This window comes from Dermochelys coriacea, chromosome 3 (genome assembly GCF_009764565.3).
Source record: "Dermochelys coriacea isolate rDerCor1 chromosome 3, rDerCor1.pri.v4, whole genome shotgun sequence".
Classification (NCBI taxonomy): Eukaryota; Metazoa; Chordata; order Testudines; family Dermochelyidae; genus Dermochelys; species Dermochelys coriacea.
This window is the reverse complement of record NC_050070.1, coordinates 92,301,195-92,321,266: the sequence shown is the minus strand read 5'-3', so window position 1 is coordinate 92,321,266 and position 20,072 is coordinate 92,301,195. Positions and strand designations below refer to the sequence as shown.

General features: G+C 41.7%; 1 protein-coding gene across 12 annotated transcripts in view; it reads left to right on the top strand.

The window, feature by feature from the left end:
* FAM184A (family with sequence similarity 184 member A) overlaps positions 1–20,072 on the top strand; it is a 189,890-nt gene that overhangs the window by 149,745 nt on the left and 20,073 nt on the right. For 8 of the 12 annotated variants that reach the window (XR_006279942.1, XR_006279943.1, XM_043510879.1 and 5 more), the window contains 4 exons: positions 1,564–1,717; positions 8,110–8,237; positions 11,226–11,410; positions 11,873–12,019. Coding sequence is in view for 9 of the 12 variants with exons in the window: in XM_043510879.1 (XP_043366814.1) it covers positions 1,564–1,717; positions 8,110–8,237; positions 11,226–11,410; positions 11,873–12,019 (614 nt within the window). In the remaining 3 variants the exon portion in view is untranslated. Of the gene's footprint in view, positions 1–1,563; positions 1,718–8,109; positions 8,238–11,225; positions 11,411–11,872; positions 12,020–12,670; positions 12,765–20,072 lie in introns of all 12 variants that reach the window. The other 4 variants (XR_006279944.1, XM_043510881.1, XM_043510884.1 and 1 more) reach the window with 3 other exon arrangements.

The window sequence follows — 20,072 nt, the reverse complement described above, 5'->3', positions numbered from 1 at the left end:
GAATTCCTTGCCAGAGGATGTTGTGAAGGTCAGCACTTTAATAGGGTTCAAAAAAGAACTAGATAAGTTCATGGAGGATAGGCCCATCAATGGCTATTAGTCAGGATGGGCAGGGATGGTGTCCCTAGCTTCTGTTTGCCAGTAGCTGAGAATGGGCAACAGGGGATGGATCACTTGATGGTTACCTTTTCTGTTCATTCCCTCTGGGGCATCTGGCATTGGACACTGTCAGAAGACAGGATACTGGGCTAGATAGACTTTTAGACTGACCCAGTATGGCCGTTCTTATGAAAAAACTTCTCACACCACTTCTCAGAATCTGCTAGAGTCCTTTTGAAATTTTTCTCCACACTTGTGTACATCATATGCTTCCTTATTTTGTCTACTGTCTAAGGCCCTGAACCTGCAGTGTTTATGCAAGGTCATACCACTGTTCCTGCTTAGAGCCCCATTTACTTTTTTGGGGCTCCATGTGAGATGAGGAGTCCTCTCATGAGCAATGTACAGTAAGATCAGGGCTGAACGTTGTAACATTACTTCTAGTACAAATACTTTTAAGCCTATTCTGACACCTTTGCTCAAATTGAGTACAGTAGAACCTCAGAGTTATGAACACCAGACTTACGAACTGACCAGTCAACCACACACTTCATTTGGAACCAGAAGTACACAATCAGGCAGCAGCAGAGACCAAAAAAAAAAAAAAGTACAGTACAGTGTTAAATGTAAACTACGAAAATAAAAGGGAAAGCAGCATTTTTCTTCTGCATAGTAAAGTTTCAAAGCTGTATTAAGTCAATGTTCAGTTGTAAACTTTTGAAATAACAACCATAATGTTTTGTTCAGAGTTACGAACAACCTCCATTCCCAAGGTGATCGTAACTCTGAGGTTGTATAGTAGTATCTAACTTTACATGTAGTGCTGTTCGTTTCAGTGGGATAATCTATACAGCAGAGTGCTGCCTAATTTGAGAAAGGATGGCAGAATCTAGACATTTGTGATTTTAAAAAGAATTTTCAGAACTGAAAATATGCATCTATGTTCTCAACCTGGGAATGATTTTTTTCATAGTATTTAAAAGGTGATAAAGCATTTTTCTTTTACCCACTGTAAGCTCATTGTCATGCTCAGAAATGATTTTTTGGTTTCAAACTTCATTTTGTTCACACCTAGATCAAAACCACCAGAACAATAAATAACTTTAGAAATTTAAACTTTGGGTGTACATGGTAGTTGTAGCCTGCCCTTGGTCCATGAACAAATTGGGAGTAGTTATGGTCCTCACTCTTTATACTCAAAAGTACTGGTAATCACCAGTGATGGGAAAGAATAAGAAAGAATCCTCTATGGCACTTTAATTTGGGGAAGTAGAATAAAGATTACATTTTTAATGGTGGCTTGAGTATATCAGTGGCTTTCTTAAATGATAAATGGAGGTATTTTTAATAATACATGCATTTTTTGTCATTTTAAAGAGAATCCCTCCTGTTAATTCATTGTTAAATATTTTATACATTGTTTAAATCTGTGTAAAAAAGTTCTTCTCCTTTTGGATTTCATAGGTACTAGAAGAGCATTTACAACAAAAACATTCTGAAGAACTTCAGACACTGAAAGAAGCACACAAACAAGCTATGGAAGGTTTCAAATTGGAAATGGAACAGGAACTTCAGACTCTTAGATTTGAGCTGGAAGATGAAGGGAAAGCTATGCTAGGTATCGTATTTTCAAGCCAGTGTAAATTGTATCAGAAGATATGATTGCCATTTGCATAATTAATATAACTGTAGACATAATAAAGCACTTTCCACAAACTTCATAGCACTATAAGTGAAAAATAGTATAAAACTAAGGATGACATTATGAATAAAGAAGGTAAATAATTTAAATAAATATAAAGTTGTAGAGTGGGATTTTCAAAAGCACTCAGCATTGGCCTAACTGTTTGTACTGAAATCAACAGGAGTATGATTTCAATAAGAGCAGATAGATCAGCTGAGCCTATGGAGAATCCCACTATTAAGTGTTCTAGATTGATGTGTCAGCAACCATAATTTCATGATGGAGAAAGTGTCAGAAAGTACTAGTGAAATAGAACAACTAGAACAGTTTCAGCATATACATGTAACAATGGTAAAAATGAAGACACTAAGGATCCATCTGTACTGCAAAAACATTTTAGTCAGGTGAGTCAATAAGTACTAATTGCAAATTACTATGTATATTACTAATCTGTAGTGTATTACAAATCAATCTGTGATTTGTAGAATAGACAGACCCTTAACTAGAAAGGTCCATAGTTTTAGCCTGGTTAAGAAATGTGTTTACTAAAAAATCAGCTTGTACATGACTGGGTTCCTTGACTTTTTATTTTTGGCATATAGATGAGTATCATTTATTTATTTTTGAGCCCCTATGAATGTGCTAGGCACTGCACAAAACAGAAGAAGGTCTCGTCATTTCCTCATAGAGTGCACAACCTAAATTCAATACAACAGAACAAGTGAGGATCATAGACCGATGAGAAGGACAAAGGGTGACAATCAAGCAATTTACTCCATAACACGCACACACACTTGATAGTTCTGAGTTGTTTGTTTTTTAATTTAAGGAACCTTTTCCCCCTCTCACTCTTTCAACTGGTGAGATGGCAGGAATTAGCTTTTAGAAGAAATTTGAATGAGGCAAGTTAGGTGGCTTGGTGAATAGACTTGTGGGAAAGAACTGGACACTTAAGGTGCTGAGGAAGAAGACAGATGCCTGTGAGATGAGGTGATTAAGGGGGTACTGAAGCTGGTGGTGCTGGTGGAGCAGAGGGGATGGGGAAAATGCAAAAAGTGGCTAGATTGTACAGGTGGACAAAGGTTGTATGATGGTAGGACCTTGAAGGCAAAGACAAGAAGATTGAAATGAAATGCTCTGCAGTGGAGATCCAATGAGTGATTCAAAGAGGAGAGAGGATATATTCAGAGCTAGAGGGGATTCAGAAGAGAAGGAAGATGGGGGAGATATTTTTGGCAGTGATATTTTGGCTTGACTGGAGGGTGAGGGGCAGGTGACAAGGGTAGTACAAAAAAAGACATGAAGAGGAGACTTCAAGAGTTACAGCAGGAGGTAACAAATACAGAGAAGTGATTTGCCGATTAGGACAAAAAGGAAAAGGCAGATTTTAGAAATATTATGAAGGGGAAACCAACTGGATAGGAGTGAGAAGAAGAGGGAGGATTCAAAGATTATCTCTCAGTTTAAGGGTCTTGATAACAGGGAGCATTGTGGTGTTGTCAACTGCAGCAAAGAATGGGGGAAGTGGGCCTTAAAAAACAAATCAAAAATAGATTTCAAATTTTGATTATGTACATAGTTGCAAGATGTCATTTTGGTATAAGATGATATTTCTCTGGTAGTTTCTGGTTAGGTCACACTTTATCCATTGCACATAATGAATAAGCAAAAACACACTGTACATGCAGAAATGCTTGGCAATTAGATACCAGCAACATGTCTCACCTCAGCTCACTACTTTCATTCTGCCTTGTGCGCTACCATTTTCATTCCTTCTTTTAGTAGTGCTTACTTCCTGTTCCCTTAATTGGAATGTTTCCTTACTAGTTCAGCATCTTTTCCAGTTAGTTTAGCTTAATCTTTCCACCTGAAAAATCAAAGAAAATAATCCTCTAGCTACTCAACTTTTGATGAGGCAGTGCTGGGTCTTCCTGTCCACCTTGCTTACACTTCTCTGAGTCATTGTTTGGAGCAGTCATAGACCAGAGTTAATCTTGGTCCATCAACCTCATGCTTCCCAGCTGGTGAAGAGCCTGTGCTCAGAGATCTCCCATCCAAATAGAGCTGCTTGTTGTCTTCTTTCTGGCAGATCTCTCTTTCAAACTGTTTTTTTGTGAATTTGGGGCTTTTTGTTTTTGTTTTTGTTTTTTTGCTGGCTTGCCCTTTGAGGGGGCATAATCCCAGCTTTCTACACCCTTTATGTCATTATGTCAAAACTAATAAAACATTGCAGTGAAAAGAAAGGGTCCAATATTAAATCTTTTCAGCATATTATCAAAGTCAGTTTATCTCTGACTCCAGTCTTCTCACACAGACAAATCTCCTGTAGACTTAGTTAATGTTGGCTCCACAACATTAGCCAGAATCTCCTTTCTGATCCTGGAAGGCAGGGTATCAGGGATAATGCCAATTTCACCTTCTTGGACAAGGACTATCTGAAGTAAGAGCCTCCAGACACCTTTCACGAAAGGACCTATCTTCTTGTTGCAGGAATCTGGCAAAATGTCTCACATTATTCCCACCCCTTTCCCTCAGCCCTAACAAAAAGTAGAGAGGATTTTCTCTTCATTGCTGAAGAGGGGAATCTGGACAATGCCATTCTTCAGTTGCACCCTTCTTTTATGGTTCTACTGAGTAGTACCTGGCAGTCCCAGACTCCTGTTTTGCCCACTCTACTACAAGTAGAGACAATCTGCATGCACAGAAAGCAAAATTGTTTTCTTCTCCACTGAAAGTGAACTCAGCAATGGTCTGTTGCTCCAACCAGTCCAGCAACTGGGTATTTTTGTGAACCAATCCAGGAGTTTCCTCGTAATCCTGCAAAGTCTCGTGCACCTTGGAATGCTCTCCCAGATCCACAAAGGGATAGTATTCATCTTAACAAAAAGTCTGTCTACATTCGAGCTGGAAGGTGTAAGTTCCAACTCAAGGAGACATCTTTGCGTTAGCTCCAGTCAAGCTAGCAGGCTAAAAATATAAGTGTAGCTACTTTAGCCTGAGCAGCATGAGGAATTAGCTGCCCTGAGTACAATCCTGTCTGAGATGCTAGATGTGTACTTGGGTTGGCTAGCCCATCCCACCACTTTCATCAGTGCAGCCCCACTTCTATTTTTAGTGTACTTGCTCGATCAGAACTAGTATGGGTATGTCTCCTTGAGCTGAGTTAATACCTTCTACCTTTAGTAGGACATACTTTAAAAGTATTGCAAAACAGAGACCTGCAATCAGGGAATTTGTGATGCAGTTAGCTGTACCACATCACTAATCAGTAGGCTCTCTAAATTCTTTTAAGGTACCCTTGAAAAATTGACTTGACCTAGAGTTTAAAGTCACCTCAGAGCTATAAACCTCACTTTGAATCTGTGAATATTAAAGTTCTGGTTTTGGCTGCTGCTGTTTAAACTGGATAGGTCAGTGAATTGGTTTTTTTCTCATCAGCCCTTTTAGAAGAGGGATGTTGGTAAATTGGAGAGAATTCAGAGAAGAGCCACAAGCATGATTAAAGGATTGGAAAACATGCTTTATAGTGACAGACTGAAGGAGCTCAATCTGTTTTCCTTAGTAAAGAGAAGGGTAAGGGATAATGTGATCACAATTTGTAAGTACCCTACAGAAATGTGGTAGTGCAGCAAGTTGATAAGCTGTTCTTCAGCCTATCAGACAAAGGTATAACAAGATCCATTGACTAGAAGTTGAAGCTAGACAAATTCAGATTGTCAATAAGGCATACAGTTTTAACAGGTAGGGTAGTTAATTATTGGGTCATGACCAAGGGTCATGGAGAATTCTCTATCACCTGCAATTTTAAAATCAGTATTGGATGTTTTTCTAAAAGATACGTCCTAGTTCAAACAGGAATTACTTGGGGAAGTTCTTTGGCCTGTGTTATACAAGGGATCGAACTAGATGATCTCAGTGGTTCTTTCTGTCTTTAGAATCTATGAATTTGTACTGTCATCTATAAACACACGTGTTTTTACGTATTGCATCTTCTTTCATGTAAAATCAGATTTTCTGTCCTTTTTTTGGCCCTCTTTTTTAACAAGATAGAGAATCAGCAATATTGCTACATATCAAAAGAACAATAAAATATCTTAACAGAATCCAAGAATTTGAATTGGATGAATGTCTGCTTTTTCTGATTTGAGGGTTCCAAAAAGAGATTTAAAGTTTCCAGAATACTCTGGCTAGATGGTTTAAGCTCCTAATGCAGGGGTGATCCCCAGATGTTAGGGATTAAATATAATCTGATTAGATCAACTGCCACTTAGGGTATGTCTTCATTGCAGAGTTAACCTAAACTTTAACTTTTAGCCCAAAACCCTCTATCGTCCACACACACGCAACTTTTACCTGGCTTTAGTGGTACGTTACCAGCTTGGGTATTCAGACTTGTGAATAGACAGCTCAACTCAGGCTAATGCAAATCTGTCTACCCATGCTGGGAATCACACTTTCCATTTACAGTGTAGATTTACTTTAAAGGCCTAATCCAAAGCCCACTGAAGCAAATGGAAAGATTCCCATTTACGTCAGTGGACATTGGATGAAGATCTAAATGGCAAAAATGTGAACAGCAAAAGATCAAATGAATCTCATACTTCCTGACAAATGGCAGTTTATATAGGATAGATGAAAGTTAATACCAACAAGGATGCCATTATAGTAATCAAGTAGAAAAAGCACCAAAGCATGCACTAGTGCTTGTTATGTCAACTATTAACCACAGAGTCTCAAAATGCTTAATAAATGAAGTTGACACACGTCTTAGCAGTAAAATCAATTTCAAACTGAATGACAAATCTGAGTTGAAAATTACATCCAAATTCCATACAGTGGAGGCTACGGTGGTACAAAATTAGTTTACTTCAAAATAGAAGGACTCACAAATGGAAAGACAAGTGACATAGCTGAAAAATAGGATTTCACCCTTACCCAAGGTTAATAAGAGTTTAGCATACATCCAGTTAGAGCTGTCACTCAGGATACCTCAACACTGCAGCTGCCAGCGTGCTTCCCAGCTCAGGTAGACAGACACGCACTAACTCTGCTCCAGCTAGGGTGCTGAAAATGCAGTGTACCCAGCTTGGGTTTCTTCCCAAATACAAACCTAGGATTTGTGTACTGTATCTCAGTGATCTTCAGCAAGTCCAGTTCCTAACTGGACTGACCAGTTTTAATCCTGCATTGCTAGTTGCAATGTACCAGGCAGCGGGTTTCACTTAAATTACAAGCAGAAAAAAACTTATTATATTGTGACTGGCAACCACTGCTGCATGTATGTACAGCAGTGCGTGCCTGTGGCTGTTTCCACTACAGTGCCCAAGTCAGAAGGCCTCTGGAACTGCTGCTAATGTGGCACCCGGATCCCACTCTGCGTACAAGGCTCTCAGTATGCCCAGTCAGCAGCTTCTGCTCGTCTCAAAGCCAGAAAGCAGGACAGACCCAAGACTCATGAGCAGTGAGGTTAAGCAGCAGAGGCTGGGGGCATTGATTCCTGAGAGCTTGGGAGGAGACAGTAGGGGAGCTGCCTGGGCTGGGAGGGAGTGGATGTAGGGGCTTATGGGCCAGGGGGACAAGGTTGATGGGAGAGGAGAACCTGGGAGGGGAAGAGGAGGGTCAGGCTTGTGCGGGGAGCAGTTGCCGTTTTTTCTGTATCTCAGAGGTGACAACTTTATTTGGGCCCCGACCAGCTTCCATCTGGGGTCAGCCACACCAGCTGTTGCAGAAGTCAGAGGTCACAGAAAGGCATGGAATTCTGCTTGCCCACTCAAGAGGTTGAAGGACTTTTTTTCAATGTGTAATTAAAATGTCATTAACTGGAGTGTTTTTTTTCCATTATCAGTCATGGTAAAAGAGAGACAAGTAGGTTTTGTGCCTAGGCTGGTAAACGTCCAGGGCAATTTTGCAAGTTGTAAAACATAGTTTGTCACTCAGGTAAGCAGACATGACTTGAATGTGCACAGGGAGCAGATGTGTTGTATAAGATCCCATTTTTACATAAATATTTTTCAGACTAGAACACACTTTAAGAACAAGCATACTGAGTCACCAATACAATTTCCTGCAGCACGTGGGTTTTCTAGTATTGAACAAGTCTGACTTTGCTTAAGATGGAAGATAGATGACGTGAAAGTTCAAGGTGTAGGGTTGCAAACCTAAAATCAGCTTGATATGTTCAACATAATTTTATGGTAATTTATACAAATAATTTTCTGTCTCTGTTTATTAGGTGAGCAGTCATATTTTATCAGAGTTGGATTATGATGTTAATTAACAATAATGTTTACAAAATAAACATTTTTCCTTTTAATCATTGTAACTAGCCTCTTTGCGCTCAGAGCTAAATCATCAACATGCAGCAGCAATTGACCAACTGAGGCACAACCATCAACAAGAACTGGTAGCTGCTAAAATGGAACTTGAAAGAAGTATAGAACTCAGCAGACGACAGGTAAATAAGCATTAATGGTAACTGGATGTAAAATTGCATATTTAGAATTTGTTTCATGTTAACTGGAGAGCATAATTGTACTATAAATGCATATTGAGGACTTTAATCTTTAAAAGGCAGTCAAAGCTGAAGACAAAAAGAAAAGGAGTACTTGTGGCACCTTAGAGATTAACAAATTTATTAGAGCATAAGCTTTCGTGAGCTACAGCTCACTTCATCGGATGCATTTGGTGGAAAAGAAGCCCTTGAGGAATTCCACCATGATTTCAACAATTTCCATCCACCATCAACCTCAGCCTGGATCAGTCCACACAAGAGATCCACTTCCTGGACACTACAGTGCTAATAAGCGATGGTCACATAAACTCCACCCTATATCGGAAACCTACTGACCGCTATTCCTACCTACATGCCTCTAGCTTTCATCCAGATCATACCACACGATCCATTGTCTACAGCCAAGCTCTACGATATAACCGTAGAGCTCCAACCCCTCAGACAGAGACAAACACCTACAAGATCTCTATCATGCATTCCTACAACTACAATACCCACCTGCTGAAGTGAAGAAACAGATTGACAGAGCCAGAAAAGTACCCAGAAGTCACCTACTACAGGACAGGCCCAACAAAGAAAACAACAGAACGCCACTAGCCATCACCTTCAGCCCCCAACTAAAACCTCTCCAGCACATCCTCAAGGATCTACAACCTATCATGAAGGACGACCCATCACTCTCACAGATCTTGGGAGACAGGCCAGTCCTTGCTTACAGACAGCCCCCCAATCTGAAGCAAATACTCACCAGCAACCACACACCACACAACAGAACCACTAACCCAGGAACCTATCCTTGCAGCAAACTCCGTTGCCAACTCTGTCCACATATCTATTCAGGGGATACCATCATAGGGCCTAATCACATCAGCCACACTATCAGAGGCTCGTTCACCTGCGCATCTACCAATGTGATATATGCCATCATGTGCCAGCAATGCTCCTCTGCCATGTACATTGGCCAAACTGGACAGTCTCTACGTAAAAGAATGAATGGACACAAATCAGACGTCAAGAATTATAACATTCAAAAACCAGTCGGAGAACACTTCAATCTCTCCGGTCAAACAATTGCAGACGTGAGAGTGGCTATCCTTCAACAAAAAAAGCTTCAAAAACAGACTCCAACGAGAGACTGCTGAATTGGAATTAATTTGCAAACTGGATACAATTAACTTAGGCTTGAATAGAGACTGGGAATGGATGAGTCATTACACAAAGTAAAACTATTTCCCCATGGTATTTCTCCCCCCCACCCCACCCCACCCCCCACTGTTCCTCAGATATTCTTGTTAACTGCTGGAATTAGCCTACCTTGCTTGTCACCATGAAAGGTTTTCCTCCTTTTCCCCCCCCTGCTGCTGGTGATGGCTTATCTTAAGTGATCACTCTTACAGTGTGTATGATAAACCCATTGTTTCATGTTCTCTGTGTGTGTATATAAATCTCCCCTCTGTTTTTTCCACCAAATGCATCCGATGAAGCAAGCTGTAGCTCACGAAAGCTTATGCTCTAATAAATTTGTTAGTCTCTAAGGTGCTACAAGTGCTCCTTTTCTATTTGCGAATACAGACTAACACAGCTGCTACTCTGAAAGCTGAAGACAGTGCTCCTTCATCAGTTTGTCTAATCTACCACCTCTTTCCCTTCTTCCTTCCCCCGTCAATAAACCTAACTGGGAGTTTAAACTAGCCCCCAATTCAAGTCTATAAACTAAATTTCAGATTCAAAATTGTCCAGCCATTTTGAAGGCACAGTGACTGACTCAGAGGGGGAAAGTGTTATTTCCCATTAAAGTTAATCTGCCAGACTTTGTCTTTTAGCAAGACTTCAAAGCTAAAACACTGTTTTTTTGTGGACCCACTGTTGCTCTAGGAACCTAAATCTAACATTTAGGTGCCATGAAAAACCTCAAAATTCCCACTAAGTTGGCATCTAACTCTGTAGCACCCAAAGTCCCTAGTAGCCTACGTTAATGGGCATGTGCACAGCCACCTCACTCTAGGTGCCTGGGCACCTATCTCATTCCTAAACACTAGCAGGTTTCTTCCTTCCTTCCTTTCTTGCCTGTGGAGCCTGATCCTGTTGGTGTTCTCAGAGTACACTGACAGGTTTCAGAGTAGCAGCCGTGTTAGTCTGTATTCGCAAAAAGAAAAGGAGTACTTGTGGCACCTTAGAGACTAACAAATTTATTTGAGCATAATGAAAGCTTATGCTCAAATAAATTTGTTAGTCTCTAAGGTGCCACAAGTACTCCTTTTCTTTTTTCAGAGTACACTGAAACCCATACAAAATTGCCAGAGGAGGAGTGATGCTATGCTCGTTATAACTTTAGCCCAGTGATTTGGGTAGTCATCCAGAATGTGGGAGTCCCAGATTGAATTCACCCCTCTTCCTGAAGTAAACAAGGGTTTACATTTGAACCTCCCACCTGCCATGTCAGTGCCCTAGCCACAGAGCAAGGGGGTATTCTGAGACAAGTCTCTCTGTCTCTCCTGTTGAATCTGTTCCATTGCGTATAAATAATTAAATATGAAATGAAGCAGAGTGAATGGACCAGCGTCTCCCACATCCCAGGTGAATGCCTTAACTCTTGGGATACAATGTCATTTTCTCTCTCTCTCTCTGGCCTACCTTCTCCTTCTCCTCTGCCAGTTTTTGTGAAAAATAGCTTAGGTACCTAAGTCCAGGAGAAGGTCCACAGCTGTGAATCCTGAGTGGAGAAAGACACCTCCCTTTGGCCTCGAGTTAGGCACCTAAGTCTTTCGGAGGGGTGGAACTTAAGCCATGCCCTCTCCTGTTAAATGGTAAATAAAAAAATCTAAAACAAAAGGAAAAGTAAGCTATGTTATTATCTTCCAGAGACAAGTATTTTGCATCTGAAACAGGAATATATTAAAGTATTCTTTGTTCTTGATATTTGTTTATCAGGAGAAGGAATTTTTGTGCCAAGTATCAGATCTACAGGATGAACTCAAACATCGCGACCATCATATATCTGAATTGGACAAGGAGGTCCTGACTCTGCATGAGAATATAAGTGCCCTAACCAAGGAACTAGAGTTTAAGGGAAAAGAGGTTCTCAGAATACGCAGTGAATCCAACCAACAGCTAAGGTATGATTTTTTTCTACTATAAACTAAAATATTTTCCCATTTGTTAATCTCAATTGCTAATGTTTGTCAGAGACACTTGGCCCTTTGTGGGTTGTTAGTTTAGATATTTAGTCATGTGATAATGTATATCATTTAGCCTCTGCCAGGAGGTAATATAAGTAGATATTATTCGGTTCAGCTGTAATTTTAATAACATATTTTGGCTAACTTTAAAATCCTCTTAAGTGTTTTTTAAAACTCATTATGCTTATTTAAAAAAAAGCATTAAAGGAGATGACTTTTCAGTGAAATAAGCTTGAAGCATAGAGAAAAGTGAGTAGTACGATTTAATGATTCAGTAATTGCTGACAGTGGTGTTTGGTGTTGTACTAAAAGCCGTTTCAAACCTGGCAGAAAATATGATGAACAAAGCAGACTGATGTTAGAATAACTATTTTTTTAACCAAAAAATAAATTAAACAGGATACATGAGCAAGATTTAAGCAAGAAACATGAGAAAGAGCTGGATGTCATGACAGCAGACTACATCAGAGAGAAACAAAGCATGCTCGCAGATTTTAATAAGACCCAAGAGCTACTCAAGGAAATTAATTCAGCTTTACAAGTTTCGTAAGTTTTATTACATTAAAAAATCATATGTGGCTGAGTTTTGAGTGAAAAGTAATTCATTAAAGTATCCAATAAGTTATCAAGTATCATTTGAGAGAGAAACATATGCAAAAATCACCCCCAAATATGGGGCCTAATCCTCCATTCCTTATACACTCAAAATTCCCATAGACTTCAGTGGGAGTTTTGTGAGTGTAATCAGACCCAAAGATACAGTGTAGTAAAGACAACATTACATTGGTATAGTGCTTAATAAATTGGAGGGAACATGTTGTTTAAAAGATTATATTGTTGCTGTACATTACTGTACATAAGTGAGAAAATAAAATAGCTTAAGTAAAGCTATAAATACCACAGATCATGTACACTGCCAAAACATTGACTGTTGTAAAAGATGAGGAGGGTAAGACATTGTTCAATAATTATGTTTAGCTTTTATTAAAATCCAATAAAGATTTCCACATGAACAGGAAGATTTCTGTTTGACCTTGTAAAAATGGGTGAAAACTTTTTTTTCTTTTTCACCACAGGAAGCTCATACATTTTTCTAATAACTTAGGCCAGGCAGGGAGTCATTTCTCTGAGCAACACAGAATATCTCTTTACAAGAGTTAAAACAGCACTTACATATCTCTTTTAATATATATCTAGGCCATCCTACTCATATATACAAAGGAGAGGAGAAAAAACAGAAGAGCCTGCACTCCCTAATTATGGATGAGATGTTTGTGTTATGCTTCTAAGGGTATGTCTACACTACGGAATTAGGTCAAATTTATAGAAGTCGATATTTAGGAAGCGATTTTATACAGTCAATTGTGTGTGTCCCCACTAAGCGCATTAAGTCGGCGGAGTGCATCCACAGTACTGAGGCTAGCGTCGACTTTCAGAGCATTGCACTGTGGGTAGCTATCCTACAATTCCCACAGTCTCTGCCGCCCGTTGGAATTCTGGGTTAAGCTCCCAGGGCCTGATGGGGCAAAAACATTGTTGCGGGTGGTTTTGGGTACATGTCGTCAGTCGCCCTTCCCTCCGTGAAACCAACAGCAGACAATCGTTTCGCGCCTTTTTTCTGTGCGGGCACCATACTGCTTTCAGCAGACGGTGCAGTAGGACTGCTAACCATCATCGTCAAACCATTGCTTCCGCTGCCACTCTGCTCTCCTGCTCTCATGAATCCTCTTTGCAGGTCGTCAGCTACCACTTCCGCTGCCACTCTGCTCTCCTGGTGGTCTTGCAGGGCCGCTTCTGCTGCAACTCTGCTCAGCTGCTCTTGTCTCACCATAACACGGCAAGCATGCAGCCCGCTCAGCTATTGTGTCCTGCCAGCAGACGGTGCAGTAGGTCTGCAAACCATTGTCATTGAATGATATCTTCTGCTGCCACTCTGCTCTCCTGCAGATGCCATACCACGGCAAGCATGGAGCCTGCTCAGATCACCGTGGCAGTTATGAGCATTATAAACTCCTCGTGCAGTATATGCAGAACCAGAACCTGCAAAAGCAGGCAAGGATGCGATGACAGCGCAGTGACAAGAGTGATGAGGACATGGACACAGACTTCTCTCAAAGCACGGGCCCCAGTAATTTGGCCATCCTGGTGGCAATTGGGCAGGCTCATGCCGTGGAACGCAGATTCTGGGCCCGTGAAACAAGCACAGACTGGTGGGACTGCATAGTATTGCAGGTCTGGGATGATTCCCAGTGGCTGCGAAACTTTCGCATGCGTAAGGGCACTTCCATGGAACTTTGTGAGTTGCTTTCCCCTGCCCTGAAGTGCAAGAATACCATGATGAGAGCAGCCTTCACAGTTCACAAGCGAGTGGTGATAGCCCTTTGGAAGCTTGCAACGCCAGACAGCTACCAGTTAGTCGGGAATCAATTTGGAGTGGGCAAATCTAGTGTGGGGGCTGCTGTGATCCAAGTAGCCAATACAATCACTGAGCTGCTGCTATCAAGGCTAGTGACTCTGGGGAAACGTGCAGGTCATTGTGGATGGCTTTGCTGCAATGGGATTCCCTAACTGTGGTGGGGTGATAGATGATGGAACTCATATCCCTATCTTGGGACCAGACCACCAAGGCAGCCCGTACATAAACTGAAAAGGGTACTTTTCAATGGTGCTGCAAGCTGCACAAGGGACATTTCACCGACATCAACGTGGGATGGCCGGGAAAGGTACATGACGCTTGCACCTTGCAGCAAGGGACTTACTTTCTAGACCAGAAAATAACTATTGGGGATGTTGAAATGCCTATAGTTATCCTTGGGCACCCAGCCTACCCCTTAATACCCTGGCTCATGAAGCCATACACAGGCAGCCTGGACAGTAGTCAGGAGCTGTTCCACTATAGGCTGAGCAAGTACAGAATGGTGGTGCTCCACGATATCTGTGAGAGTAAGGGGGAGACGTTTATGGCGGAGTGGGAAGTTGAGGCAAATTGCCTGGCCACTGATTAAGCGGAGCTGGACACCAGGGTGGTTAGAAGAGCACAGCAGGGCACGCTGCGCATCAGAGAAGCTTTGAAAACCAGTTTCATGGCTCACCAGGCTACAGTGTGACCATTTGTTTCTCTTTGATGAAAACCCGCCCCCTTGGTTCACTCTACTTCCCTGTAAGCCAACTGCCCTCCCCTCCCCCCTTCGATCACCACTTGCCGAGGCAATAAAGTAATTGTTGTTTCAAATTCATGCATTCTTTATTGATTCATCACACAAATAGGGGGATAACTGCCAAGGTAGCCTGGGAGGGGTGGGGGAGGAGGGAAGGACAAGGCCACACTGCACTACAAAATTTATTGAATGCCAGCCTTCTGTTGCTTGGACAGTCCTCTGGGGTGGAGTGGTTGGGTGCCTGGAGGCTGCCGCCCCCTCCCCCCGTGCATTGTTGGGCATCTGGGTGAGGAGGCTATGGAACTTGAGGAGGAGGGTGGTTGATTACACAGGGACTGCAGTGGCAGTCTGTGCCTTTTCTGCACCTCAACCATATGCCGGAGCATATCAGTTTGATACTCCAGTAGTCTCAGCATTGCATCCTGCCTCCTTTCATCATGCTGCCGCCACCTCTCCTGTTACTCCAGCCATCTATCCTCTCACGCATCCCTCCTGTCCTCGCGTTCATTTTGTGCTTTCCTGGACTCTGATATTGTCTGCCTCCACGCATTCCGCTGGGCTCTTTCAGTTTGGGTGGACTGCATGAGAACATTTCATCACGAGTGCATTTTTTCACCTTCGTATCTGCACTAGCCTCTGGGACAGAGATGCTAGTCACAGAGTTGAAACATTTGCAGCTGCAGGAGGAAAAAAAGGGAGATTAAAATTGAAAAAGACACATTGGCCATTTAAAAGGAGGGGCTGATGTTTTCGGGTTAACGTGCAGCACAAACCCAACTAACCCCCCCACCACACCCAATTCTCTGGGATGAGTGCTTCACCCCTCCCCCCACCATGTGGCTAACAGCAGGGATGATTTCTTTTCAGCCACAAGCAAACAGCCCAGCAGGAATGGTCACCTCTGAATGTCCCCTGAATAAAATTCCCCTATTTCAACCAGGTGACCATGAATGATATCACTCTCCTGAGGATAACACAGAGAGATAAAGAACAGATGTTGCTTGAATGCCAGCAAATACCAGGGCCATACGCTGCCATGCTTTCTTATGCAATGATTCCAGACTACATGCTACTGGCCTACCGTGGTAAAGTGTTCTACCACGGAGGACACAATAAGGCTGCCCTCCCCAGAAACCTGTTGCAAAGGCTTTGGGAGTACCTCCAGGAGAGCTTCATTGAGATATCCCTGGAGGATTTCCACCCCATCCCCAGACACATTAACAGACTTTTCCAGTAGCTGTACTGACCGCGAATGCACCCCAAGTCTTCAGGGAAAATTAATCATTAAACATGCTTCCTTTTAAACTATATATTATATTTACAAAGGTACATTCACCAGAGCTGCCTTCTCCGCCTTCAAGGTCCGGGAGCCTGGGTTGGGAGGGTATTGGATCCAGGGTGATAAACAGTTCCTGGCTGTCAGGGAGAACAGTTTCTCCGCTTGCCTGGTGTGCGCTATCTTCAACCTCCCCATCCTCATCATCTTCCTCATCCCCAAAATCCTCATCCCTGTTGCGTGAGACTCCCCCCTTCAGGAGTCCACGAACAAGGGTGGGGCAGTGGTAGGGGCACCCCCTAGAATTGCATGCAGCTCATCATAGAAGCGGCATGTCTGGGGCTCTGATCCTGAGCGGGCGTTTGCTTGGGTTTTTTGGTAGGCTTGCCTAAGCTCCTTAAGTTTCACGCAGCACTACTGCGGGTCCCTGTGATAGCCTCTGTCTTTCATGCCCTTGGAGATTTTTTTCAAATATTTTGACATTTCGTCTCTTGGAATGGAGTTCTGATAGCATGGATTTGTCTCCCCATACAGTGATCAGATCCAGTACCTCCTGTTCGGTCCATGCTGGAGCTCTTTTGCGATTCTGGGACTCCATTGTCACCTCTGCTGATGAGCTCGCCACGCTGGCCAAACAGGAAATGAAATTCAGAAGTTCACGGGGCTTTTCCTGTCTTCCTGGCCAGTGCATCCGAGATCAGAGTGCTGTCCAGAGCGGTCACAATGGAGTACTGTGGGATAGCTCCTGGAGGCCAATACCGTTGAATTGCGTCCACACTAACCCAAATTCAACCCGGCGATGTTGATTTCAGTGCTAATCCCTTCATCGGGGAGGTGTACAGAAATCGATTTTAAGAGCCCATTAAGTCGACAAAAATGGCTTCGTTGTGTGGACGGGTGCAGGGTTAAATTGATCTAATGCTGCTAAATTCAACCTAAACTCGTAGTGTAGACCAGGGCTAAGAGACAAAGTGGAAAGTCTCATCACTAGGGAGTGAGGCTTTAAGGTAGCTTTATGCTGGAGTAATTTAGTTCTGATCTACATGGGTAAATTTACAGGCCTTACTATACTGGTATAATTACAGTACTATACGACCCTGTGAGGTCAGAGGGTCCCAGAGCCCAAACATTTATACCGCATTTAAACAGTCCCTTAGCCTGAGCCAACTGGCATGGCCAGCCGCAGATGTCTAATTGCAGTGAAGACATACCCTGAAGGGCTCTTTTACACAGTTACAGAAGCAGCAGGACTATAGGAGGCCTCCCTATATGTACAATAGTACCCTCAGTAAATAGGCATTATATCATATCTCAGCCAGAACATACTTTTAAGTATGCAGAAGACTAGGAGACTATTAATTAAAGATATTAATGAAAACATATCCTATTATATTTTTCACGGAAGCAGAAATTTATTTGGGAGCAATTTTCTTTCTAAATGTAATCCTCAGTATCAACACATACCTTCTCAATGAAGAGAACTGAAACTTCAGAAATATTTTTATTGCACTTGCAAAGAAAGGTTTTCATAATTGTGGATAATTAATAATTTTGAACAACTGATGTCAGGGCAAAGGACACCCTCTAATAAATTTTAAAAACTGTTCCTTCATATGTAGCAAACTCCAATTAAATTAAGATCAAACTCCCCATCACCCTTCTAAATTAATAGCAGCAAATAGTGTGTTCCTTGTTTGTGAGTATTTATAATAGTGACAATTAAGAATCTTAAGCTGTCACCTAAATATTTCAAAATTAAATATATTTTGCTCATATATGTGTTCAGCATCTTTCAGGTTGGTATGGCTCAGCTGCATGTGTTTTACTATTCTTGAAGTTTATGAGCTAAACCAAACAACAGCAGAGAATCTACTTTAGAAAGAAAAGTATAAAGGAGTGGAGAGGAATTGGGTACCACTGTGTGTCAGAGATTATGTTCTGGCAACATTAAAGAAGATAAAGAGTGAGTGAGTTCAGCTAGAAAAGACTGAGAAAGTTGATAGTCTTTAAAATAATAATACGTAGCTCTTCTATAACACCTTTCATCCATAGATTTCAAAGTGTTGTACAAAAGAAGTAAGCATGATTTATGTTCACTTTACAGAGCAGGAGACTGAGGCATGGGTCAAAGGTTCACACAGCAGGTGCTGGGAATGGAACCAAGGTATATATGTCTAAAGGGACAAATCCTGCAGAAAGGCAAAGATATTGCTAGAAAGTCAAACAACTTTGCCAGAGAAATTACAAGGGATACAGTAGTATACCCATGCCTATCATCATAATCTTAGAACAATATATCTGAAGGAGGCACAATAACATCAGGAAGGAAGATTAACCACCACTTAAGGATCACAGAAAGAATATTACAAAGACCATTAGATATAATAAATTAACAGGAATAAATAAGATTCATTCTAGCATACTAAGGGAATTAAGTAAGAAACTGACATGGCTCTTATCAAATGAAATCAACTTTGAAATGTTGATTAGCATTAGGAGGGTACTTGACGACAGATGTTTTGATTATTCTTTAATAAGTTAATAGACAGGAAACAGGAAAAACTAGACCAATAATAAGACTGAATTCAATTTTAGAGATATTTTAGAGTCATTAATAAGGGATGAGCTGGTGAGTTTCTTACCAAGAGAGCAGTCAGCACGTGGATTTACAGGTTGAAAGTAAAACCTAGTTTCAGACTAATCTGATGGACTTTTTTCAAAGGGAGGGACAGAAAAAAAAATCTGATGTATTTGTGTTGCAGCAAGACATTTGCAAAAGGATATTTGAACAAAAAAAGTCAAGCACAATATGCTAAGTACAAGCTGGATAGAAAACATGCTCATGAAAACTGAATGTGGACTGAGGTTATTCAGTCAACATTATCATAAATTATCTGGAAAAAGGGGTGAACAGTGTAGTGACAAATTTGCAGATGATGTAAAACTACGCAAGACAGTTAAGTGCAAAGCAGACTGTGAAGAGTTACAAAGGGATCTCACTAAACTGGGTGACTGGGAAACAAAATGGTTGATGAAAGTAATGTACACTGGAAAAAATAATCCCAATTTATTTATACCAAATGTTGGAGTCTAAATTAGCTGTTACTACTCAGGAAAGAGATCTTGAAGTCATTGTGGATAGTTCTCTGATGTGCTCAATGTGCAGCGGCAGTCAAAAAAGCTAACAATGTTAGAAACAATTAGGAAAGGTATAAATAATAAAGCAGAAAATATCATAATGCCAATATATAAATCCATAATATGTCCCCACCTTGAATACTAAGTGCAGTTCTGGTTTCCCCATCTGAAAAAAGTTATATTAGAATTGGAAAAGGTGCAGAGAAGGTAATAAAAATGATCAGGGGTATGGAATAGTTTCCATATAATGAGAGATTAAGAGGAGTGGGTTTGTTCATCTTAGGAAAAAAAGACTACTAGGAAGGAATATGTTAGAGATCTATAAAATCATGGTGTGGAGAAGGGAAGTGTTATTTACCATAACACAAGAATTAGGGGTCACCAGATGAGATTAATAGGCAGCAGGTTAAAAGGAAGTGCTTCTTCACACAACACACAGTCTGCCTGTGAAACTCAGTGCCAGGGAATGTTGTGAAGGTCAAAAGTATAACTGGGTTCAAGAAAGAATTAGATAAAGTCATAGAGGATTAGTCCATCAAAAGCTATTAGACAAGATAATCAGGGATGCAATCCCATGCTCTAGGTCAGGGATGTCCAACCTGTGGCTCCGGAGCCACATGCGGCGCTTCAGAAGTCAATATGCGTCTCCTTGTATAGGCACCAACTCTGGGGCTGGAGCTACAGACGCCAACTTTCCAGTGTGCTGGGGGGTGCTCACCGCTCAACTGCTGGCTTTGCCACAGGCCCTGCTCCCACAGCACCGCTTCCTACCCTCCCCTGAGCCTGCCATGCCCTTGCCCCCTCCCCCAAGCCTCCTGCATGTCACAAAACAGCTGATTGGGAGGTGCGAGGAAGGAGGGGGAGGTGCCAATGGGCGGGGCTGCCAGTGGGCGGGAGGCACTGGGAGCTAATGTGGGGCTGCTGACATATTACTGTGGCTTTTGGCAATGTACATTGATAAATTCTGGCTCCTTCTCCAGCTCAGGTTGGCCACCCCTACTCTAGGTATCCCTAAATTTCCAACTGC